This window comes from Bacillus rossius, chromosome 1, assembly GCF_032445375.1.
Source record: "Bacillus rossius redtenbacheri isolate Brsri chromosome 1, Brsri_v3, whole genome shotgun sequence".
NCBI classification, from domain to species: domain Eukaryota; kingdom Metazoa; phylum Arthropoda; class Insecta; order Phasmatodea; family Bacillidae; genus Bacillus; species Bacillus rossius.
The window spans coordinates 32,240,275-32,267,190 of record NC_086330.1 but is presented as its reverse complement, the minus strand read 5'-3'; the positions used below and the strand labels follow the sequence as shown (position 1 = coordinate 32,267,190).

Here is a 26,916-nt window from a genome sequence, read left to right as displayed (position 1 = left end):
TTTCTTTATGAGCTTCGTAGGTGTTTAGTGCACAACAATGACTTGTAATTTTGACTTTTGTGATCCCGTTATTATATTTTATTAGACTATAATTAAACATTAAAATTATAGACCCATTGGTCTTTAGGTTATGACTAAGAATTTTTTCTTATTTGCATTACAGAATATTACTATTTTACAAAAAAAAAAAAAAAAAAAAAATATTGGTGTCAAAGGGTAACAATTTGTAATATTTGTCATTATATAGTTGGTACTCATGGTTGTGAGAAATAAAATTAAATGTTGAAGGCAAGGCTTGTAGGGGATCTCCTGGTTTTCTGCTGCCTAACTAAGTAATAGTTTTGTGGAGTTCTAGCCATTTCAACTGTAGAGACTATGGAAAACGTCTGACTTTTGGTGCTTATTAATTTGGAGCATGTAGTATAACTTTTGGCCGTGCCGTAAGCTAGTGTCCTGTTGAGTGGTAGTGCTACAAGTTTTGATCCATTAGGCTTTTACTTTTCCTTAAAAATTGAAATGGCATGCTGTCGCTGGTGTTTTGGTTTGGTAGCTTTTGGTATTGGAATAATGGCTGGAGCTGTGTTGTCGCAGTTGGTGGTGCCTAATATTGTAAACATTGGTAAGTACGTGTGGTGGAACGAAATTAGCTGCAGTATGAGTACAAATAAGGCAAAATAATTTTTTGAGTTTAGGGTCTCATACGAAAAAATTCTGAAAATATTATGTAATAGTGCTAATTATATTTTTTATTATATTGTAAAGTGGCATTTAGTAAATATTGAGGACAAGGGCTCATCAAAAGAAGGTAAACAAAAATTTTGAAATGCGATTGTTTATAACCTTACTTTCTTTCCAGACACTACGTGAAACGGCACTGTGATATGCATATTTCATTAATTGCGACTATTGTTTTACAGTAAAATATTAATACAAATATATGATTTTCCATGTTGAATTCTTGGAACAAGACGTTTGCATGTCGTTTGAAATCTAAAAATAATTTTGTTTTTAGCTCCATAGATTTTTTTATAATCATTCTTTAGAACAAATTTGCGATACTGTATTTAGTTTATCAGTAGTTTACCATTTTATTGGACGGGTACAAGGGGATGGCCAAATATGCACTGTGAACTATTTGTACAGTTTATTAGTTTGAAGCAATTATATCAACTGTAGGAGTACTTGTGCCACAGGGTAATATAAGTTATCTGATAAGCCATGTTAACAATTTTTATTAAAACTTAAATTTTTTGATATGTTTCAGTTGTCTAAACTATTTTACATGATACTTGTTATTGTGAAACCAATGTTATCACTTCGAGTAGGATACTTCGACTACATTTTGAGTCATTTATTCTATATACCTTTTTTTATAATCAAATATAGTGACTTGAATTTGTGTTGGGCTTTAATGGCGTAGCCAAGACTATTTTCCACGAGATATATTCCTGATCCTGTTGTCATTGAACTGTCCTACTGAACTGTTAACTTGATAGTAGCTGCAACTTGATCAAGTGTTTCTTCAGAGATCCTTAGGAATATAGTATAGCTAAGGTTATTTTCAAAAAGCAAGGATTCTTGTTAGTATGTTATGAACAGTTCAAGATGTTTTGGAACTATTCTAAAACATGATACCGTACCATTTTTCATGTTGTCACCAAGATGGCATCTCTTAAGTCATTACCACCTCTACTTTCTTTCTGGACAAGCACGGGGATATGATTGGGAATATTATATTCTCTATTTTTCGCTTTCATTGTTTTTTCTTATTATTATTGTTTTCTAGTATCGTTAACTAGAATATAATCTCCCTCCCTTCAGTGGCGTAGCCAGGATTTGTGTATGGGGGGTGTTAAGAAGTATGCCCCTCCCGTATTAAAGCGGGGGGGTCCTCCCCGGGAAAATTTGGATTTAAGGTGTAAAATAGTGCTATTTTAGCAGTTTTTGGTACTTAAATTTAAATATTGTAACGGTAAAATTTTTATTAATTTTTAATATGAAATTTGTTTGAGTGATGAATAAGAAATTTAATTAAAGATTTGGTGCTAAGGGGGGAGTTTGAACCCCTAAAACCCCCCGCCCTGGCTACACCCCTGCTTCCCTTACCATGGCTCTAGTCTATATTACAATACCATTTACACATTTCCTAGAAATTAAGGTTTTTTTATCAACTAAATACTACTATCACTTTTTTTATCATATATTTCACATTTTTAATGTTATCAAATACTGGTATTGCGAAATAGAGTAGACTGGGTGTGACTGTACTCTACTTCACTATACCAAAAATAAAATCTTTCTACAATTTCAGACATTTAACAATTTAAATACCTGGATCGCCAAATAAAGTACAATGGGCGGGGCTGTAATCTACTTCAGAATGCCAAGAAATTTGTTTCCTACATTTTAAGAGATAAATACCAGTTAAGCCAGATAAATTACACTTGAGTCAGACCGTGCTTTACTGCACGATACGAAGAAAAGATTTTTGTATATTTTTCACACATTTTAATAATTTCATTACTGGTATCGTGAAATAGAGTAGACCAGGTGGGACATGATAACAGGGAAAAAAAAAATTCTACATTTTTAACACATTTAAGGATTTAATTATTTGTATCACCAAATAGAGTACACCAGGTGAGACTGTACTCAACTTCACGATACTAAGAAGATAGTTTTTCTACATTTTTCACATATTAAAAAATTTTATATTTTTATATTATAGAGTATACCGGGTAGGACAATTATTTTCTCTCATTCGCCTAATCCTATGATATTCATTTCCCGTACCCTCCCATTCCCGTATTAAGCTTCCTCAGTTGCCTGTATTGTGTTCTAGAACTGACCCTTGTTCAATACTTGGACATTGTCCGGGCCTGCGGCCCCTTGAGCCTGATATGCCACCGCCCAAGCACCATCACCCTTTGTTCAAACCGCCCGCCAACAAGTGCATGCGTGTGTGCGTGAGTTGGTCGCTCGGCAAGAGGGCGCTGTAGAGCCAGTGCGCCGCACCCCTAAATGTAATTAAATATAATATTGTAAATTGTTTTTATTGTTCCCGAGTGCGACATGACGGCAGATCGACCGGGAGGGTTTTTATGTACTTTTATTTAGAGTTGTGTGTTTAATTATAAGGACGCTTCCGGACATTCGCGAAGCACACCGAAGGAAACCAAAGCCAGACACTATTTAAATATAACCATTAATAATTGTAGTTTTTGTTATCCTTTTTAATATTCAGTAAGTGTCAAGTAATTTTTAAGAGTGTTTATCCTGTTTACTTTAGTTCCCCGGGCACGGAATCTAAGTTACATTAACGGCAATTGTTTCGGCGGAAGGACGCCATTATAGATCGGTGTAGTCGAGAGCTCTCCCCAGTCTTCCGCCATTACCGACCGAGAGTAGACGCTTCAGCACTCCGGGGACCTTACCGCTTGTTCATCTTTGCCTAGTAATTCTGTTCATTGTTAATTATATTTAAATCTTCTTTCGTTTAGTCCTCGGAGCTCCTCTCGATTCGGAGGACTGTTTTAATAATTACGTTGCGACCATTACCGGTCTTGTTCCTCATTGTTCCACGTGTCGATGTGTGACCACGTGGTTGGTCACCACCTAAACCGATATGTGCCGCGGGCGTTTTTTACAGTTTAATTTGTGTGTGTGTAATCAAAGCCAGCTTAATAAACCAGAGCATATAAATTGAATTGCTTTTCTTGTTTTAAACATGTGTGACCATCTCGAGTGTGAAGGCGTGTGGGACGCCTAAGAGCCCACGGCGTAGGGAAATAGCGTGCTCGACACTGGTAGCGGGCAGGTATTAATACTAGGCTGGTTTCAGGGGGGGGGGGGGGGTAAAAATCACGTCTCATGGGCGACGTCACGACCCTGGCGAAGAGTCTCTCATAGGTCCGTGCCCATTGCACGGTGGCGCCCATAAATTCCGAGCATTCAATGAAAACTCCCGCTTTATTAAAGATCGGAGGCCACGGCCCCGTATCAACTTACTTGAAATGGAGAACCTAGTAGTGTGGTAAACTGTTTTAGTCCTGGCTGTAACATACCTGTCTTTTTGAAAACAGCCTCGGATACGCTATATTCCTGAGGATTTCTAGAGAATCGTAGAGTAGGGTGGCAACAACAGAATCTATCTAGTTCGTATCAAAAATCATATCAATGTTCCTTCGAAGCAAATATATTTCTGTTATAATACAGGTTTTGCATCACACTCACATTCATCTGCTTACTTCATTTTAGTAGTTTTACGTTAAAATACAATTGGATATGTTACATGGAACAATTGTTCTCAGGGACAATGTTCCTTATCATGTATCCCTGATATATCTTGTGGAAAACAGTCTCGGTTACGCTATTAAAACACAACAAAAATTTACGTCCTTAAAGTTACATACTGGTAAAATTTACATTAATTTAAAACTAACCGTTAACCGATAAATGTGATTGAATTGTTGTGCCTAACTTAACCATGAAACAGTAATTACTTAGAGTATCACAATGTCATTTAACACAGTGATTAGAAAGAAGGTTTGACTTAGTTTTTATGTGCCCCTGTTCTCAACATTTACCTCCATTTTTCATTTTCGACAACCGGTGCAGGTGATTGGGATTGAACTTACAAATACATGCTCGAAATGAGTTTGGCATATCACAATTGTGCATGCACTCATGCTGCAGGTTTAGATAAAAACAGACTCATGGTTTTTAGTGAGTGGGTTACGTCAAAAATATGTAGGTAACAAATTTCTGTACAAAATGGAAATTTCTGGCATGTAAGAAAATGGGAATTTTTCATTGATTGTGTGAATGATAATGTAGCAATTTTCCTACAGTCAATTTGTGCAAGCAAGTTAATATAAAACTTTTCTGTGGTTTTTAGTTTTTTCCTGTTAAGTGTTTATTTGTTGATGCTGAAGCTACTTCAAAATAACATTTTTTTGTATGCTGACCTTGAACTGATATCCTTTGAGTTGTGTGGTCATAAGTAAACATTTTTTTATCTTAATTGGCTGAAACAGTGACTGAATATATGTTTTCAAAAAAAGTGTATATTTGAATAATATGGTGGACAAAAGTGAACTAAGTTAAACATGTGTATAATACTTTCATAGTGATGCTAGATAGTTGATCAATGAAATTATTTGTGGCTGCTTTTAAGTTATGAAGTTTGTGCGGCTTGCCATATCAATTTAAGTTATGTAATAAGACATAGATTTTCTGATTCAATAGAGTTGAAAAAATGATACCAGACATTCTTAATCCCTTATGTACTATTATGAGTCATACTGAAGGTGTTTGGGAAAACTAATAGAACAAATATTTAAGTGAAATAGAAAAGTGACAATAAAATTGTAAAAGTAATGGCTATATTTGTTGGCCACTTGATCTAACAAAGTTACACTGTGGTAAATCTGATAAATTTTAAATTTAGAGTGAGTAAATATGTTATAGGTTCAAGTGTTAAAATGCTATGATGAGTGTAGTTATTGTGCAATTTGTTTGGTATGTTTTTTTTAGTAAAGTCTTAAAGGTCATATTGATAGCCTATGTGATGATGGTGTGCATGTAGATAACTTTTGAATGGGAATAATCACAAAAGATAAATAATAGCTAATTTTATGCAGTTACAGAGCATCTTTTGACTGGATAAAGTCTTAGAAAACACTAATAAAAATAACAGAACCCTTACCATTGAGCACAGTAAAAATAATTCAAAGTCCAATAATGAGTCCTAAAACTTTCAAACTGCTCATGGCTGAAAATTTTGATCTTTAATATTATAACTTTGGCTTGTTTAATTTGTTTTATTGACAGACACTAGTATATTATTGATTTTTCAACTAAAGAAATACCATTTTAGTAGAATTTTAATTAAAAATAATATTAAGTAATTGTCTTGACGTCGACACGGGCTACACCCTCCCTAAGCCCTATGTGCCTCACGCCGTCGCCACCCCTCTCCTCCCACCACCACCCTCTATTTCAAACCTCCTGCCCCGTGTGCAGGTGTGTGTGTGTGCGTGTGAGGCGCCAACAAGAGGTAGGAGTAAAGTCTGTGCCACGACCCCTTTTATTTTATTATTCAATTTTTAGGTTTACCTATTTGTCTTTTCTTTAAATAATATTCCCTAAGTGTTTATGTTTTAAGTGCTAGTTGTAAGGACGGCGCAGTGCCCCACGCGGCAGGCAATGGAACTACTCGCAACTAGTTTTAACCATAATCATAATTAAAATAATCAATACTCAACTTAAATAATTAAGGAAACTTTGTTATAATTTTATTATAGAATTTTTAGTGTAATTGTTTTAGTTAAAATATGTATTAATAAATAACAGGAGAGGCTAACGGTAAATCCAGCGCTTTTCCGGCCGCCATGCTGCCCTGGGCTCTTCAGTCGCTTCCGTTCGTCACCCGGGGTAGGATGCTTGGTGAGCACCGCGCAACTTCATATTTTTCTTAATCAACTGATCTTTTAACATCCGCCGGACTTTTTATCATTCTTAAAACTTTTTTTGTATCTGCGAGGCCTACCCCGGGTGGCAGACTCGTTTTAATAAATATTTAAGTTCAATTCAAACATTTAATCACGAACCGCGTCCTAAACTAACGAGGCCAGGCCACGAGGTGACCTGGTCAGCCTGTAAACTTATTCTCTCCCGCCGTTGGCGTTATTAACAGTTTCATAGTGTATGTAGGTGTAGCGTGATTGGAGACGTGTTGTAACGTTGCTGAAATAAAAGGAGTACGGCGAACGTGTGATTTTTAGTCGAGTGACCACGTGTCCCTGCTCCTGAACCTAGAGGCGTGTAGGACGCCTGAAGAGCCCACTGTAACAATATCGCGTGCTAAGGGAACCGAGCCTAGCCCTACACGGGTCACGTCACGCCCTGAAGAGAGTCTCCGCCGGGTCCACGTGCCCACATCACGTGGTGGCGCCCACTCCGACAATTAATTTGTTCGTTCCCTTACATCCCTAGTACGACAGTCTAAACATTATTAAAATATTTATTACTAAATATTTAACCACTTTTTATACTATAAACACATTTAAACACCTAAGCACATTAAAGGTAAGGAAAATTGATCAAAAATTTTTTTTAAATTTATATATTTAAATATTTGGAAACATTAAAAAAGAAATGCTCTTCACATTTACAATAACTCAAAACATTCAGCTATACGTCTTGCAACACTCGGGTTATGTATTTACAGCACTGATGATTATTTTCATAAACTGTAGTCTTTATTTGCCTGTTTTGTGGGTTCTTCAGTAGTTTATCTATCCCTCAAAAGTGACAGGAAAGAAAAATGCTAATTTCTAAGCTGTTTAAAAAAAAAAATGTAACCTTTTTAGCACACTTTTTTGAAAAGCCCCAGGATTTTTTTTTGTTTCTCAATTGAAGTATATTATTTTGTCAGAAGGAACACCTGTAATGGTATAAGTACGTAATTTAAGACAGAGAACTTTGACAGTCATGACCTAAATCAGATTGACTCTGCTTCCCCATGCCTAGCAGTGACATTAGCATGGAACAAGTGCGTTGGATGAAATAATATCACGTCCCTGGGTGGCCGTACAGTTATCACTGCATAGCAAGAAAATGGTCACTTGAGCTGCACTTGATTTTAAGTTTGCAGGGCTTTTTAAGAAACTATTTAAATGCTGTACTATACACAAAATAAAAGTACAGTAGTTAGGTAATTAACTAATAATATTAGTCTCATTCTCTTGGTGAATATTAGATTAATGTAAATTAAATTTCTTCTAATATCTCCTGAATCAGAATCTAAATAAGTTATAGTTTTATTGTTATGATAAAATTTTTCCAAATAATGTATATTAATTGTTATGATTAAAAGGAATGCAATTTTGTTATTTGCAATTTCTGCTTAGTTAAAAGATTTTTTTTTCCAGTTCAACCTTTGAGTGCCGCAAATCAAACTGGTGCTAGCAATGAATCTTCAAACACCAAAGAACTGGAGCAATTTTTTAAGACTGTTTACACTGTCCCAGGTGAGTACGTGTACCTAGTAATGCTATTCGTAATCAGAAATTGGTGTTGGGAAGTGCTAATAGATAGTGTTGAAGAAATAATTACGTTGGTACACATTTCATTTTGAAAGCGCCACCTGTAAATCTGAATACCTACCATAGAAATGAAGTGTGTACTGTACAATAAGCTGCTTATTTGCATTAGGTTTTCTGCTTAATTTGGTTGAAGTAAGGAGTTAATTTTGTTATGCTAATAATTTATTGGGCATTTGACAACATTGGGAAGAGAGAAGGGGGAATGTGATCAGCAGCGGTGTGGTGTGATGTAGGCAGTAGTGTGGTAGCCATCACACAGAAAACCTCTTGTCAACTGACAAACATGAGGAAATGTACTATCTTAAAGATGCCAGTACGTAGGCTGCCAATTCGGATTACAGTGGCTGCATTTATTTGTGTGAACAAGTAGTCATTTCAATAGAAAATAAAAAAACACATTACTGTACTTGCTATGTGAGACAACAGGGCATTTTTCGAACAAAGGAACAGACAAGTTATTATTTGTGGCGGGCAGCCTGGTGTTGGGGACATGATGAGAAAACAGTGAAGGAATGCAGTGATTGTCGATCGTTGACACATGTTTCTTCCAAAGTACTATCTCCTCTATAGGAGTAAATAAGGAGGAAATTTTTTTGACTTCACGTGAACTTCATCGGATGATTCTTAAGGATTAGTTTTCATGATTTCCATAGATTCTTATGCTGAATGGTGAGAAGTGTACTAAACAAATATGTAAATTCACGTACTTTGTTAATATTTTGTGAAGTCTATTTGCAACTCTTGAGATACCCGACACACAAGTTAGCAACAGTGACTCTGCATTGATAAAATAAAATAAAAAAGGAAAAAAGAGTCAACAATCTCACATATTTTCCATGTTCTTAAAAAATACTTTTATAAATAAAATTTTTATTTTAAAATAAAATACTGATGACAAAAAAGTTTCTTTGTGGTTAATTGTTCTTAACTTTTCAAGAAGCTTTTGTTTAATCTGTTGTAATTCAGATTTGTTTTTCAAATTCATTATTGTACTTCATAAATTCGTAGGATAACGATATAACGCAGATAATGAAAATACATTCATTTACAGAAAAATAATAATACTTTAACTATCTATAATTAAATTGTATTTTTTACTTGTCAGCCTTAAAACTTAAGTTTCATTTTCGGCCAACACATCCTATTCCCTGGCTAGTAGACTACGTAAATAAAATTTTAAAAGCACAAGTGTGTGCCGCTATCTTATCACTCAAGCATGACATACTCAAGGGTAGACAGGGGCCTTAGGCCCTCTACTGACTGCTTTTAAAACATCCTCCCATCCCCAAAAATACTCGGGGAAAATGTCTAACGAGAACATTCACGACGATTTTACAAATCAACCCGGTTTACAAAACAAACAACTGACCACACAGTGTTTGTTCTCCCACTTCTGCCGAGCATACGTTCAACAACGGCGCGCCAGGTCGCGACACTTTGCGGTGAAGCAAGTCCCCTGCACACCATGGTTGCACATAACCACGCCCTCAACTGTTCCAAATAGAGGACAGTACATGCGCCAGATTACCCAAACCTATGACGTAAACATGCCGTCAGCTTGCCAGACTGAGGCTCGGTCACACCTCACGCCCTGGCAACCTGAGTGCAACACTGTATTCTTTCCATCCAACACAGCAGAGACCCACATTCTAGTCCTAAAGTGACCCAACCTGCACCTGACAGAAACTAAGTAACAGAATGAGAAAACTAAAGACAAATATTAATAAAATATAAAAAATTTTTTAACATTGCAACATGGCAAAGGCTTGTGCCCCACAAGCAATCAGCAACTAAACATTGCGGCAATACGTAAAATATAATTTAAAATTACGTTTTTTACCTTAAAGCAAGCAAATAATTGGATATCCCAAAATAGCATGAAACTGTGTAAATTAAAATCACTAAACACGTTGCACAGATACCTCTCAAAAGAACAAATGGCTGTTATTTACATCATACCAGAAACCTAACCAAGCATTGAATATGATCAGAAAATATAATTAATCTTTAATAAACTGATTTAGAAAATGGGAAGTTCAGTAGTTTGGGTTTCTACAAGGTGTTGAGAAAGGTTTGTGAATAGACTGAAGAACTGCGTACAATTAAAAACTATCCATTTGATTGTAGTTTAAATTAAAATATCTTTTGATTTTTTTTCTAAAATACCATCTATAAAACTGATTTTGATGGGTGAATATCACTATCGGGAAATGAAATAGGCTGTTGGTGGCCTAAATGAACTTTAACTCAATTTCCATGATGAATCACTTCCCAAAATATTTTGTGTAATGGTGTCTGAAGAATCTGTATTTTTGTATTGTTTTAGAGTTTTGTGGTGATCTTTATTTCCAGATTTTTTATTCAACGTCTCTAAGGTTGTTAGTGTCAAAGTAAGGAAATGGGGTGAAGATACTGCAAATGAAGTAAAGCAGTTGGAGAAGGATGTGGTCAATGAAGTGCGCATAATTTCTCGTGACATTGCAAACTTGCATCTTGTTTCTGACAAATGCGTTTGCCAGGGCTATACTTGCGGCTGCTGTGCCCACTTGGAGGAAGATGAGATTCATCTCAATAGCACAAGTATGTATTTTTTTACTACATGGGTGAGTTATAACATCAGCCAAACTTCTGTGATGAAATGTTTTACGTTTCATATTGTTTAATGCAGCGCATAAAACATTTAAAGTTGTTCTACAAGTCCATCAACCATGCGTAAAAAAAATTCCATCCAATACTTTCTCATTACTAGTATTTTGCATGCACAATTTCATTAAAACATATGCATTTTACAGTGCTTTAGCTTTTTATGACAGTTTGTTGTTTAGAAAGACCCTCTTTTGTATAATTTTGTGCATCTCATCTAATTGTACAAAATCCAAACAGCTATTAAAATTTTTTTCTTTGCAAAATTGTGTTTAATTCTTTTTTCTGGGGGTGAAAAGCAAAAAAAGATTATTAACGGAATAAATAAGATGATTTATTGATGAGCCTGTTGCCTGTTTGGGGCCATGGCTTGAAAATAACAAATTGAATTTGGGACAAAATGTTGCAAGAATGATTAAAAATGGTGTGCCTACAATTACATAGTTACCATTCACTTTTGTATGTGATTTTAAATGAAAACATATAATTTTTGTAGTTATCATTACCTCTTTGTTGATTTTCTTTAATAGTAAATACCCTGCAATTCATGCACTCATTTAACATTTTGAATTGCTCTGTTGTGTTTCAGTCTGTGTCAATGTTTCCTACTTGCCAAAGGATTATGGTGTTTCTTTTGTGATGACACTAAATGAGTATGTGCTGTACAATGAAACTATATCAGGTTTGTATGCAAATGTTTCATGAGATAAATATTATTTAGTGTTGGGCCGATTCCTAAAATACACCAACCCCTCGAAGTAACGCTGTTCAATTAGCGCTGTTTTGAAGTAACGACGCCAATTAATTAGGGCATGATTTGAAGTAGCGCTCTTTCTCGTCCACATAATTTATTTTATTTTCATACATGCACAAAGTAACAAACAAAATGCAACAAATTGAAAATAAGACGGCACTTGTGTAACATAAACATTATGACGAATCAAAAAAATATATTACCTTTTTATGTAATAGTTATTCGCTTCCATCGAATATTTTTAAAGACTATTAAAAATTGCACAGTAAATATAATTTCGTAAATACATTTTCCGACGCCTACGTGTGTGTTTAGCTAATGTTTATGTACATACTATGCTGTCTTGCAACTCAGTAGCAGCTCTAGTGGGTAATGCCGGAAGCTTTTGAAGCTAGTTCACATCTTGCATGACAGGCTGCGCTGACTAGGAAATATAAGGAAATATGAGGTTAGTAGGCTATGTACAGTACAATAATGCCGCATGTGATTTAAATATAGTATTAATTTAGGTTATTTGAACTTTAAATGCAATTTATACATTTATATTTTTCTTAAATTGTATTTAGATGTGTTAACAGTATGTAAATACGTACATTCAAACGAAATAAATGTCATAAGAAATAGTAAACAAACGGATTTCAGTGGCTGGAGAACCAATTATTATGAATAACATGCACTCTTATGGCAAAAACGTATTTGATTAGCGCTGTTTTGATTAGCGCTCTATTTTCCTGGAACGAATTAAAGTGTTACTTCGAGGGGCTGGTGTATACCGATTCTGATTCCATTTTCGATTCTTAAATTAAAGGGTCGATTCTTCGAATCCGATTCCGATTCCTTAATTTTTATCTATGTTCAACAGAGTAATATACTCAGAAAAAAAGGTTGTTTATGATTTTAAAAATGTAATTGCATTGTGTTTCATTTTCTGTGCATAAATTAACATTATATACAGCTTATATAATATTGTTACGATCGCGCTTGGCTGCAGTGCATGGCATCGCCGCACTCGTTCGGCCTGTCTGCGCCCCCTTCCACCCGCATCCTCTCCCTGGTATCTCATCTCATACTATCTCGCTACATCCTGACCGTCGCAGCGCGCACCTGCTTCAGATCGGGTTACTTAAAAGAGGCCGCACTGCGGAATAAAATGACTCAGACGCCTTTATCGGCGTTCTTAGAGCAGCCACCGCGTCCTTCGAGGACTCACGATGCGTTTCTGGGCATTTCGACGGCGAAGGTCGCGCGATATCTCGGAGACATGCCCGATTGTTCTGGATGGGAACCCAAGGGCTATTTAAGGAGGTTGGGCCGACCTTCGAGTCAGTGAGAGAGAGAGTCTGAGTGGGGAGTTCTCCCGCGGCGGAGTTTCCGGGCGATAGTGCCGCAGGTGCGGCAGAGTGGCGAAGTCCTTGGACGAAGGTTCCAGGGCAGGGAGTGAGTGAGTTCAGTGGAGTCGGGAGTTTCCGGGCGATAGAGTCGCGGGCGCGGCGGAGTCCCGAGTGAAGTGGCGAGCGAGTCGTCGAGTGGGATCTCGGCGAAAGGTGTGACGGCGGCGGCGGAGTGCGGCGACGGAGTCCCGCGGCGGAGACCCACGAGGGGTGCTGCGGCGAGAGTTGCGCCGGAAGTGCGGCCCAGCGAGGTGTGTGAAACGAGTGACTGGGGAATTGACATTTCTTTACATGTAATTAATTATCTGCCAATTTAGAAGATTATTTGTAAGTGGCAAGTAGTAGTAATAAATAAAACTGTGTGTGTAATAAAAATCTTTAATTGGGCTATCCTTTACGAACCCGCAGGTAAATCGTAACATTTTGGTGTCAGAAGTGGGATAGCCCTAATTAATAGATTTAGGATTCAGTTAAGAAATAGGATTTAGTTTTTCGAGAGTAAAGTTAGCATTTAGAAATTTAGTGAATTTGTAATTTTCTAGAGCTAGTTTGAGTTTACTGTAGTCAGTGATAGTTTTGAATGTAATAGAGTTATTGTTATTTTAATTAGAAGGTTCGGCTAAGTCATTTAAAATTAACGAACAGTATTAAAAAAAAATTATTATTATTTAGGTTGTTTAATTATTAGTAAATGATTTAAAGAGAGATGGCTACTGAAGAGCTTACTGACGAGCAATACAAGGAGATAATGGTTGCCCTAGAAAAGATCAATAATAAAATGGAAGAAATGGTGGCCAGTGTGAAGAAATATAACAAAGAAATGTTAGCGAGTATGAAGAACTTTACGGAAGAAATGAAGAGTGGAAGGAAGGAGAGTAAGAACCACCATGAAGAAAAGAAGAGCGGGTCAAATAATAGCCTAGAGGAAATGAAGAAGGGTCAGGATGAACTGAAGCATGGCCAAGAAGAAATGAGGAATGAAATGAAGACCGAAGGGAAGATAAGCATAGAAGAGAAGAACAGCCAAGAGAAAAACAGCGAAGAGAAGAACTGCAAACAGAAGACCAGTCATAAGAAGAACAGTGAAGAGAAGATCAGAGAAATGAAGACCAGCCAAGAGGAGACCAGCCAAGAGGAGACCAGCCAAGAAGAGACCAGCCAAGAAGAGACCAGCCAAGAAGAGACCAGCCAAGAAGAGACCAGCCGAGAGAATAACAACAAAGAGAAGACTAGCGAAGAGAAGACTAGCGAAGAGAAGACCAGTGAAGAGAAGACCAGTGAAGAGGAGACCTGCCGAGAGGAGAACAGTGAAGAGAACAGCGAAGAGAACAGCGAAGAACACTGCGAAGAGGACATTAGCCAAGGAGAGGAGAACAGCCAGGACATGAAGATGAAAGAAGAGCTGAAGAAAAGCATAGAAGTAGTGAAGATGAGTTACAAAGTAAGGAATATTGAACAAGGAGAAATGAAGATAAACCAAAGAGAGAGGGCTAAATGCACAGAAGAGCTGAAGAAAAGCCGAGAAGAGATGTACATGAGTCAAGAAGAGATAGAGAAGTGCAAAGAAGAAACGAAGGAAGACCAAGAAGAGACACAGGAAGACCAAGAAGAGGTGAAGAAGGACCAAGAACAGGGGAAGAAAGACCGAGAAGAGAAAATGAGAACACAAAGAGTGAAGAAGATGGTGCAAGGAGTAACTGAGTACAGTCCAGACGATATTCATAAGAACAAAGAGGGAATGAGGAATCAAGAAGTGACGAAGAAGAGCTGGGAAGAAATGCTTTGTGAACGAGTAGCTACGAGAGAACAAACAGAGAGAAAAAGGGAAGAAACACGCGAACCATTGGGAGGCAACGAGCAATGCTCTCAAGAGTATCGAGTCCGTCCAAGGCAATGGTCGGTCCGTCTCGGGCAGCTGGCTGAACGACATGGGGAATCTGCGACCCAGAAGTGTCGCCGGGTGACAAGAGAAGCTACATCTAATGAGAGAGAGGGTTATCTGGTGAGACTGTACAGCCCGCGTTGGAGGAAAGGCAGGAGGCCTAAACTTCGAGTAGCATGGGGACCTCCAGGAGGAGATGCATTACCTGTTCGGGACGAACAGGTTTAAGGAGGGGGCAATGTTACGATCGCGCTTGGCTGCAGTGCATGGCATCGCCGCACTCGTTCGGCCTGTCTGCGCCCCCTTCCACCCGCATCCTCTCCCTGGTATCTCGTGTCATACTATCTCGCTACATCCTGACCGTCGCAGCGCGCACCTGCCTCAGATCGGGTTACTTAAAAGAGGCCGCACTGCGGAATAAAATGACTCAGACGCCTTTATCGGCGTTCTTAGAGCAGCCACCGCGTCCTTCGAGGACTCACGATGCGTTTCTGGGCATTTCGACGGCGAAGGTCGCGCGATATCTCGGAGACATGCCCGATTGTTCTGGATGGGAACCCAAGGGCTATTTAAGGAGGTTGGGCCGACCTTCGAGTCAGTGAGAGAGAGAGTCTGAGTGGGGAGTTCTCCCGCGGCGGAGTTTCCGGGCGATAGTGCCGCAGGTGCGGCAGAGTGGCGAAGTCCTTGGACGAAGGTTCTAGGGCAGGGAGTGAGTGAGTTCAGTGGAGTCGGGAGTTTCCGGGCGATAGAGTCGCGGGCGCGGCGGAGTCCCGAGTGAAGTGGCGAGCGAGTCGTCGAGTGGGATCTCGGCGAAAGGTGTGACGGCGGCGGCGGAGTGCGGCGACGGAGTCCCGCGGCGGAGACCCACGAGGGGTGCTGCGGCGAGAGTTGCGCCGGAAGTGCGGCCCAGCGAGGTGTGTGAAACGAGTGACTGGGGAATTGACATTTCTTTACATGTAATTAATTATCTGCCAATTTAGAAGATTATTTGTAAGTGGCAAGTAGTAGTAATAAATAAAACTGTGTGTGTAATAAAAATCTTTAATTGGGCTATCCTTTACGAACCCGCAGGTAAATTGTAACAATATTAAAAAGCATTTTCATTACCCTCAAGTTACGCTACCTTGAATTTCTAGAACAATTTTCCCTTTTAACCTTGCATATAGTTAGACAAAACTGTTAATATTATAAATAATGATATCCCACTTAGCACCAAACTCTTTATTCACTACGTTTACAATTCCAACATCTTCAGTTCTACACTCAACTCTCTACCATGCTTCCAAAACACATCCTCCACACTACTTCCTCTCTCACTCACTTGTTGTCAGGATTGCCAACTCTCACACCCTCTCCCAATCCTGCACATCTACGACACCTAGCTCTTTTCTGAATTTCACAAACTTTTGTTTCATTAGACTTTTTGTCAACACATCTGCCACCTGTTCATCTGATTTTACATACATTAACTTCACATTACCATTCTGAACTTCCTCACGTATAAAATGGTACCTGATGTCTATGTGCCTACTTCTTCTGGTCTCACATGTACTTGCCATCTTTATGGCAGATTGACTGTCATCAAATAGGACAACCGGGGTACACCTTTCAGTCACTATTTCCTGGAGTAACTGAAAAATGTACTTGCACTCCTTAATACACTCAGACATTGCTACATACTCAGCCTCACTACTGCTTGTACTTACAATACCTTGCTTCTTTGACCTCCACACTATGCACTTGTTGTGGAAGAAAACGGTATACCCAGTAACACTTTTACGATCAGAGATGTCATTACCATAATCTGAATCAACATATGCACTGATCTGACCATTAACCTCATCTGACTTCAAGAATACCAGCCCAAAATGTCGTGTTCCAGACAAGTATCTCAGTATGTTTTTCAAGTGCTTCCAAATAGTATAATCAAATGTGTTTTGAAACCTTGAAAAGTACACAACAGCAAAGCTAATATCTGGTCTAGTGCCCAACATAATATACATCAAGCAACCTAACAGTTCTTTATATGGGGCCTCACACACCTGACTTACACTTGATGTACTAAGATTCAACTTAGGCTCCATGGGCACTGAACATGGCTTACAATCCTTCATATTAAACCTGTCAAGCACTTTCTCAATCAGACTGCCCTGGCTTAAGACAAAACCCCCCCTTAATCCTGTCAATCTGGATACCCAAGAAAACAATGTGATTATTATCATGAAATTCCTTCAACTTAAACCTACTCTTCAATTTTGAGACAATGTTAAACACAACCTCTTCATCCTTATACACAATCAATATATCATCAACATAGATCAGTAAGTATGCACTCTCACTCAAATAGAGACATGAGTCAACACTTGAACGTTTGAACCCAAGAGATGAGAGTGCATCATTTAATGTTGCATTCCAGCATTTGGGTGCTTCCCTCAAACCATACAAAGCCTTAGATAATTTACATACAACTACATGCTCTTCCTTTGACTCTAATACACCTGAAACACCGAAACTACTAACACCTTTGGGAACATGCATATACACTGGTTCTTTCAATGTCCCATTGAGGAATGCTGACTTCACATCCAATTGTTTAATAATCAGGTCCTTTTCCACAGCAACTGCCAATAGAACTCGTATGGTGGACATTCGAGCAACAGGAGCATAAAGATCTTCAGTAGCCTCTTGAAAACATCCTCTGGCAACTAATCGTGCTTTCTTCTCCACTTTTCCATCTACAGTCTTCTCAGTGAAGACCCACTTGCTGTCTATAATATTCATCCCCTCTGGCACAGGAACAAGTTCCCAAGTTTTATTTTCATTTAGAGCTTCAATTTCTTCCTTTATTGCCTTCTCCCACCCATTTTCCATCGCTTCTTCAAAAGTCTTGGGGTTTGAAGATGAGGGGTATTGCCCAACAGTTAGTGCTTCTATCTGATGGAGTTCATAGTCCATAAGTTTCTTAGGTACTTGAGTTTGTCGTTTAGATATTATGTCCGTCACCAGTTCACTATCTATGGTCTCTTGTTCATTCCCATCCTTGTTTCCCTCAGGTATTTCAAAGCCAATAAATGGATCCTCATCTTCAGATCGTAGTTCATCAATTTCTGGAGACATCTCTTGGTTAGCGGCCATGTCCTCACTCTCGACTGTAATCTTACCAGCACTACTTCTAGTATCTGTATGTTGAGTAAATTTTTCTTCACATATGACATTTCTTGACACTGTTATCTTTCTTGTCACAGGATCATATAGTCTGTAATTGGTTGATTCTCCATCATATCCAACAAAGATCATTTTCTTGCTTTTTGCTGCCAATTTATCCCTACATTGTGATGGTACCAATACGTATGCCTGACTTCCAAAAATTCGAGCATGTTTTAGTGAGGGCCTTTTCCCTGTCCATTTCTCATATGGTGTTTCAGAGGAGCCCGAGGTTGGTGTTCGATTCAAGAGATAAACAGCTGTGTTTACTGCCTCGGCCCATAGGTACTGAGCCACATTCCTGGAGTGCATCATAGATCTTGCACTTTCCATTACAGTTCTGTTTTCTCTTTCGATCCTGCCATTTTGTTCAGGAGTATACGGGGCAGTTCTTTCAAGCACAATTCCCTTTTCTGAGAGATACTCTTGAAACTCAGTGTTGATGAACTCTGTACCGTTATCCACTCTCAATCGCTGCACACTATGTCCAAACTTGGTGTCACATATTCTAATCACTTGCTTTAATTGGAATAGCACATCATTTTTATGCCTTAAGAATCTTACAAACTCAAAGCCTGAATGGTCATCCTTAAATATTGCAAAGTACTTGAAACCACGAACTGAGGGTACAGGCATTGGTCCACATAAATCACAGTGAATCACTTCCCCTGGCTGTGAGGACCTAACCATGTTTCGAGAGAAGGGCAGTTTGTGCTGCTTGCCATATATACATCCTTCACAAACAAAATCTTGCTTGCCCTTAAAACTCACATCATCAACAACCTTAGGAACTTCACTCAAGTACTTAACATTAATGTGTCCGAGCCGTTCATGCCAATGCCAAAGTTGAAACTCATTTTGAGCGACATTAATTTCCCTGTTAACTGGCTTCAAGGTCTTAAATTTCATGTTATAGAGGTTATTCTCTCCTCTTACACCAACACCTACAAGTTCACTATGATTATAAACTTGAACATGCATGCCTGATTTTTCTATTCTCATACCTTTACTTGTGATGACCCCTTCTGACAGTAGGTTTCTTCGTAATTCTGGAACATACAGTACATTGGTAATAGTACCATTGATCCAAGCATTGTTCACCCTTTTTTCAATCCTGACATCTCCCATCCCTTTCACTTCAAGCGTTGCACTGTTTCCCAGGCTTACAGTATCATTTACAGCTACAAAATTTTCCAAAATGTCTCTAATAAATGTCATGTGACACGAAGCCCCACTGTCCATGGTCCAGTAAATTTTCTCATCCACTATGCAGGCCTCTTCTTCATTCACCACTGTAAAGAAGGCACTCTTGTCATTGTATCTATTGGCATTATGAAACTTGTTCTTGTATTGAGAAGGTTCTCTACAGCTGCGGGCTATATGCCCCTCCTTTCCGCAGTTATAACAGGTAATGCTTCTCCTATTCTTGAATCTTGCCACTGCTAGAGCCGATTCCGAACTCCTCTCGTCTGATACCGTCAGGCTAGCTTCTTCATCAAGAAGCCTGGTGGTAAGGTTATGTATGTTTTGTTTGCTTTCATCTGTAGACAGCCAGGCTTGACGAAAATTTCTATATTTTTCCGGAAGTGTACTTAATATTTTCGTCACAATGGCAGTCTCTGACATACTCTCACCAGCCTCTCTGATTTGCTTCGCTAACGTTTCTACCTTAGAAATATAAGTAATTATGGAATCATCTGGCTCCAACCTGAGACGGTGAAATTTCTCCAGTAATGCCATTTTACTAAACTCGGACTTTTGTTGGTAAACAGAGTTAAGTTTTTCCATAATTTCAAATGATGTAGAGCAATTTTCAATGATAGCTATTTGCTTGAACTCCATTGCAGAAGTCAATACAAACATAGCATTTGCGTCTCTTCTTAACCACGTTTCCTGCTTTTCTTCATATGCCGGCCTTTTAGACGTCCCATTCACAACGTCAAACAATCCTTTTGCCTTAAGAGCACACACGATTTGGAATTTCCACTGTGAAAAATTATTCCCGTCAAACTTCTGAATGTTGCTCGTCTCGACCTTATCTGCCATTTTGATAAATTTGAGCACGCGCTAGGTTCCTCAACACAACAGTATTCACCTAATACATTTACGTATCTGGGCCCATAACCTGTTAATATTATAAATAATGATATCCCACTTAGCACCAAACTCTTTATTCACTACGTTTACAATTCCAACATCTTCAGTTCTACACTCAACTCTCTACCATGCTTCCAAAACACATCCTCCACACTACTTCCTCTCTCACTCACTTGTTGTCAGGATTGCCAACTCTCACAAAAACACATGTTCAAACACTGCCAATAATCAAAGATGTCTTATGATGTAAATTGTAAATAATGTTATAACTTAACCAACTTTAGATACCTTACATCATCAACTCAATTTATTTATTGTAAAAAAAGAGGGTTTGTACGGTTAGGTTAAGAATTTTATTTTCAAGCACAACTAAATAATGATCCAAATAAAATGACAATATAACCTCGTTTTTACATATTTCAAGGGACCAGGGCCAAAAAAAATAAAAAGAGGGAAATGTAAAAATAAAACTTTATTGTCTCATTATGATGGAAACAAATATGCACCACACTAAAATAAAATAACAGATATGCTTACTTTTTAATATATTAACTAGAACTTAATTGTCTCATTTGGTGAAAAGAATAAATCCATCCAGTCTTTCAGTTCTTCACAACCGTAAAGAGAAAATAAATTTTCTGTTCTTGAGTAAGAAAGATCTGTGCATGCTTAAGCATCTCAAAATTTCCACTTTTTATGGTGAGATTTTCGTACACAAAATATTTAAACTCTTCAAATAATTGCGTGTTAACATTTAATTCATTTCAGAAATTTATTGGAAACAATTCTGTTGAATTAACACAACTACTTTCAAAAGATTGTTTAGGTTTAATAATAAACATTTACGAACATTTCAGCAGAAATGTTTGGAAATTCAGATTTGCCAACTGCCTTTCCAAAATATTTCTAATGTAAAAGGAGCATCGCTAAACACTCACAAGAACGCCGATTTACAGCAATTTGGTAATGTTGTTTTAAGCTTATTTTAATATGGTCACAGTAATCCACTGTGAATTTTAGTAAAATCTTGTTAAAAGTTATTTTATTTATAATTCTTTAAAGTTTAAAGTGCAGAGATGTGAAACATCTTAATTTTCACGTTTACGTCACCAAAGTTTGGTTCATGGCCGTATGGTTTACCATGGCAGGTAGTACAAACAAAAAATTGTTTGCAATGGCAAACGTAGATGCCATGATCAAATAGTTAACGTTTAGTAAATTAAATTTACATTATTTTCTTTAAACATTGATGGTTTTGTCTAATTTTTTTTGAAGGTTTACTATTAAATGCAGTGCTGCTGCAACGTAATTTCAAAAAATGCTTTCGCTTAAAGCGGGAAAGTAGATACTGCATTTGTACTGTGGGGAAAATGCAAGTAAATAAATATGTTAATCACCGAAATTTGTAAATCTCAGTTCCGTAAAAAATATTTTATTATGGTGTTCAAAAATTAAATTTGCCTACATTTTAATATTTTCTTACGTTGCGTAGGAGATGTATTTTGCAAACTTACAAACACAATGCAGGAATCGGTCATGGTCGATTCCAAAACCATTGTATTCTGAATCCCGTGATTATGGTGGAATCGGCGGAACCGACCGATTCCGGAATCGGAATCGACCCATCACTAATATTAATTCATATATTTTTTATTTCATATAACTTTATGTCTGGAAAAGTCATTATGGAATCATGTTATATGCAAATATAATTCTTTTACTAATTTATTTTCACTAATTGTATACCAGTACTGATACTAATATTATATGTTAGTCATATCTTTTATGTGTTTTTACCTTGCTTTTATTAGCTTGAACTGTATGTATGAATAGACTATGTAATAAAGTATTTACATTCAATTGTTACCCACTTTTCGACATCCAAATGTTGAAATTTTGCATACATATAAAAAACCTCTGACAATACAATATTTTGATAACTTGAAGACTTAAGTGTTAAGGAGGAGTGGGTCAGAGGGTCAAAAAAATACTAATTTTGAGCTATGGGTAATAACCATTCTCTTTGTGCATCCATGAGGTCGGGACATAGTGATAATTTGCCCCAGGGTTGGGCTTTGCCCCTGGGAAAAGGGGAGGGAGGGGGTTTACCAAAATCTCGAAAATTTAAAAAATTTATGCTTTTTCAATTTGGAGTGTTTCCGATCCAAAAATTTTGGGTATGGTGGAAAATGTGGTCAGAGTTCTACTTCCTCCCCCTTGAAGATAGGAGTTAATAACCCTAAATTTCAAAAATGTTTAAAATGTATTCTTTTTTGAATAGAAGTGTTTTCGATCCAATAGATCGGAAATAAACTTATAATTTAAAATTAAAAAAAACTTTTAGTGTTGTATGATCTAAAAGTAAAAAATAAAAAAATAAAAATTTAAGTTTTTTGTGCAACGGCCAAATAAATGCACCACAACTCTATATAACTAAACTATGGGATGCTTGATATCATTTTTCTTAAATTTTCTATCAACAATAACAATGTTATTGGTAATAGATTTTCTATTACTAATTTTAAAATATAATCAATATGAAAATTTTAGCATGTAGTCATTACAAAAATTTTAGGATATAGTCATTATGAAAATGACTATATGAACTAATAACAATAATGAACTTAAAATTAGTAATGGGGGGCTGGATGTATCATTTTTCTTAAATTTTCTATCACTATTTTTAAGATACAGTCATTACGAGAATGACTATATGAACTTAACAATAATATGAACTTAAAATTAGTAATGGAGTGCTTGATATAATCTGTCTTAAATTTTCTATCAGTAATAACAATATGATTTGTAATAGATTTTCTATCACTAATTTTAGGACATATCATTACGAAAATTTGAGGATATAGTCATTATGCCTTTTGTTATACAGAGTTGTGATGCATTATTTGTCTGTTGGGCATACAAACTTAAATTTAAATCTAATTTTTTTTAGTTCATTCAACTATAAAAATGTTTTTTTGACGTGACAAGGTCTAATAAATCGATGAACGCCGGCTGCACGCACGAAAAAGTGTCCTGTAACGCACATTGCCCGTTACGCTCATTGTACGCTTGCGCCGCATCTATCTCTCTTCCACTCGATTGGAACAACCATCGATTTGACTATTTCGAGGAACATTAAACTTGAAACACTCCCATTCGTTTCCTAATTTTCCTATCATTGTCCTATCCTTAACAGAATAACAGATTGGAAGAAGTCAAATAGCAAACATGTATAAAAGTTATAGTTAAAATAATCTCTTCGTTAAAGTAATAAACATATTTGAATTAATGAGTGCAAATAAAAGTCAATTTATCAATTAAATTGTAGATTTAATTTCACTCCTTCTTTGTATCCATACAAAATAGTGATAATTCAATAAAAATTATTCAATTTTATTTATGAAATTATGCAATCATTTCATCAATGTTTTGTTATGACGTCACGTTAAACTATCGTCCATAAACCGACTTTACAGGCAACCAATTTTTATTTATTTTTTTTTAAAGTTTTTTAAGTCATAAGTTTATTACAGAACTAGCTTAAATATACACAGTAGCATATCAAGTTACCGTATACACAACTTACATAAAATCACTGTTAATTAAACTTTATGTGGCAGTTCCAGGCAGTGTGTAAATAATCTTCTAATTCTGCACACATTTTTTAGTACATATCTAATATAGTTCATTTGCTAGATAAGTTAGTTTATTTAATAGTATGCTTGAACAAAAAATACATGTGGGCGAGTCTTTCAGTACTCACCAGAGATGTGTAACTTATAACCTCGGTAACGAGCAAACTCATGTGTTCTCATGTTGCAAATACACTTAGGATACGAAACTTAGACATAAAATTTAACATAATATAATCCTTAAAAAAAAAAAAAAAAATGCAGTGTGTGACAAATATTTGCAAAATGTGTTTTCAACTGCATTTCTTGGTGCGAATCACACATAGTTTCCGCACCCACCTCTAGAATTTGTTGCCGGAGCAGCTAAATTGACTAATGAATCATTTCATTAGCAGACTAAAATTTTAAACTATATAATGAAAAGGCTCCGATGAAAGCGAAAAAGACAAAATACTAAACCTCAGCTTCGGATTTTCGACAAGAAATTTTACTGAAATCTTGTTAAAATTCACTACACAGTTAATACATAGTATAAAGTTTCTTTTTGGCTTTGTGAACTTTGGTTTGCGCCATCCTCCAGATAGCAGCACTGTGGTTACACTTTTTTGTTCCATACGACTTCTGTTCCATTCACAAAATTAATTCAAATGCCGTGTACTAAGAACCAAGATGTTACATAGCAAAAATAAAAATGATTCCCAGAATCTGTACTGTAAGATTGATATACTGATTATTTTTTTTAAAACATGATGGAGATAGTCCTTAACTTTAAGGATTTAAATTGTTACCATTAAATTTAAAACCAGTTAATTCAATAAATTATTAGTTTGTGCACTAGTGCTATTCAAGTGTACACAAATGACACAATACATTACACTAACTGCTGTAAATATTATGAATATATTAGATGTGAATTGTGGGGTATTTTAATGCTAATGTCGTTTATCTTTTTATCTGTGAACAGTGTAAATGCAAAAAAAAATAATTTATGTTATTTGTAGATTTCATAGTTTTGTTACGAGCATATTTTTCTGTGTTTGTTTTCTAATTCCATGGTTTTTAATCATGGTTTTGTGTAACTTGATAAAGTCAATTGATGGCCACTAACTGTGCCAAGAATTTTGTGGTCCATGGCTTGGCTTTGCCACTTTTAACTTTTAAATTCTATAAGCGATGTGAACAGCAGTCTGCAGCAGACCAACTCTAGCTATAAACCATCTTGATTTCTGAGAATTTTTTTAACGGTAAAATGTACAATATGTATATCGTATGCATATTGTACATTATTTATATTTGTTTGTGTGTGTATGTAAATATGCACAAAATAAATATTCATTATAATTCTGGTGGTTTGCACTCGTTTACTTACGGGTTCAGAAGTAGAGTGTCTAGACTAGGTGTTTTTGAGGAAGAGAGAAGGGACTGTGAAAGAGCGAGCGGAAAGCTATCCTCTCTCCGAGGTCTACAATCTAAACCCTTCTCCCATCTCCTTACTGACCTGTTGTAAATATGACACCCTGCTGGGCGACAAAAAATTCTAGGAAAAGCCTCCCCCCTCTTTTCAAAAACGAACCACTCCAGCACTCAACCGTACAGCTAGTGCTATCTATTGAGGACATAAAGAACTACACGTGTTATATTCTTTCCTTTTCACGCTCGGCAGAAACCCAGGTCTTAGCCTTAAGTTTTAATCTATTTTTCATTGTTTTCTTTAGAATGTTTAATTAGAATTTCTTGGCCCCAGACAAGCAACATAGGCCCGGGTGGTCTGCTGGTGTACTGTGATTTATTTTACCGTGTATCTGCATACTTAGACGACGGAGTCACTAGGTACATTATTTCGTAAAGGCACAGAACAGTGATTGTTTTCTGCCAACTTATTTGGTAAAAAATGTGTAAGTTTGTCATTGTGAGAAGAATGAATTTAAAGATTGAGTGAAATCTTTTATTTAAATGCCAAGAGATGACGACAATCTTTGAATAATTACATAACTATTAACCGATTTTCACACTCCACTATCGGCAATTGTCGCTGAGAAATTCTTCAAGTATTTTGTTTGTGTTGAAAAACCATTTAGAAGAAATATTGGTCAATAGTTAGATACTTTTAATTTGGCTATACTTTTATGTATGGTAATGACCTTACAGTTTTCCATTTGCGTGAAAAGGCTTTTTTTTTTTAAATAAAAAAGACTAATATTAAAGAAGTGAGTTTAAAAGAGGTACTAGTAAGTGAGAACAACCTTTTAATATAACATTGGGAATCCCATAGGACCTGTAAACATGGAAGATTTTAATTCCTTGATCCCCCATAGCACCGGGCGTTCAGAGATAATGGGAACTGAAATGGTATCATATAATAGATTAGATGAAACATGTTAAGTGTTGGTTGGGGACACATAGACACTTGAAAAGTACTTGCAAATTCAAGTTTATATTGGAACTTTAATGACTTCAGAAAAGTGAAATTGAACATGTGTACATGTTTAATTGTGTGTTGTCTACATTTGATTCGTATTTGTTTGTTTTTTCCAGTTAGGAATCCGCCGCCTGTATGTATTGGAATGCCTTTTGTGAAGGAGTTTGCAGAGCTGTGCGCCAGACTGTACGACGTAGATGCCAAACCTACAAAGCTTCATGCATGTGTTGGAGTTGAAGCACGGTTGAGACATGTTCTGATAGCCAAGTACAATTTGGGTTGTTTCACGATTGGAAACCCAGAAGAGTTGTTACGTGAATTGGAGGATTCCTTTGAGCCGTCTGTCATTCGCATTTAAGGACTAAATTTTTGTAGTGTTTTTTTATGTGTGATGGTTGTAAATTTTAATTTTTCTTATAAAACACAAAAATTAAAAATTTAATTCAGAGAACTGAACATTTTATAGCATGTTCCAACATTTACATACCATATTGGTCCGAAAATAGGCCGACCTTTTTTGCCAGTTTTGTCAACCTTGAAATCTATAGTTGGCCTATAATGGGGCACTAACCAAAATAGTATAATTAAACACATACATTTCAAGGAGAATCACTTATGGCATAAAAATGTTATCAGATATACAATTCATTGACCTAAAATTACGCCGTACTTACGTGGAATTAGTAATTTTTCCAACTTAGAAATTTAGTAAACACATTTAACCCCAATAACGTTTCATATTTTAAGTTAAGTACACAGATGTGGTCACTTGTAGCACATCACTTT

At 36.7% G+C, this 26,916-nt stretch overlaps 1 protein-coding gene across 1 annotated transcript; it reads left to right on the top strand.

Annotated features, from left to right (window-relative positions):
- The first annotated feature begins 241 nt into the window (after positions 1 to 241).
- On the top strand, positions 242 to 26,581 carry LOC134533974 (uncharacterized). Its single transcript, XM_063371837.1, has 5 exons — positions 242 to 619; positions 7,935 to 8,033; positions 10,461 to 10,688; positions 11,341 to 11,433; positions 26,247 to 26,581. Exons 1-5 carry the CDS (start codon positions 517 to 519, stop codon positions 26,486 to 26,488), a joined length of 765 nt encoding a protein of 254 aa, XP_063227907.1. The 5' UTR covers positions 242 to 516; the 3' UTR covers positions 26,489 to 26,581.
- The last annotated feature ends 335 nt before the right edge of the window (positions 26,582 to 26,916 follow it).

Coding starts and splice junctions, on each gene's coding strand:
- LOC134533974 (XM_063371837.1), top strand. CDS start 517: ATGGCATGCTGTCGCTGGTGTTTTGGTTTGGTAGCTTTTGGTATTGGA. Junction 10,689..11,340: donor GATTCATCTCAATAGCACAA/GTATGTATTTTT, acceptor GTTGTGTTTCAG/TCTGTGTCAATGTTTCCTAC. Junction 11,434..26,246: donor GTACAATGAAACTATATCAG/GTTTGTATGCAA, acceptor TGTTTTTTCCAG/TTAGGAATCCGCCGCCTGTA.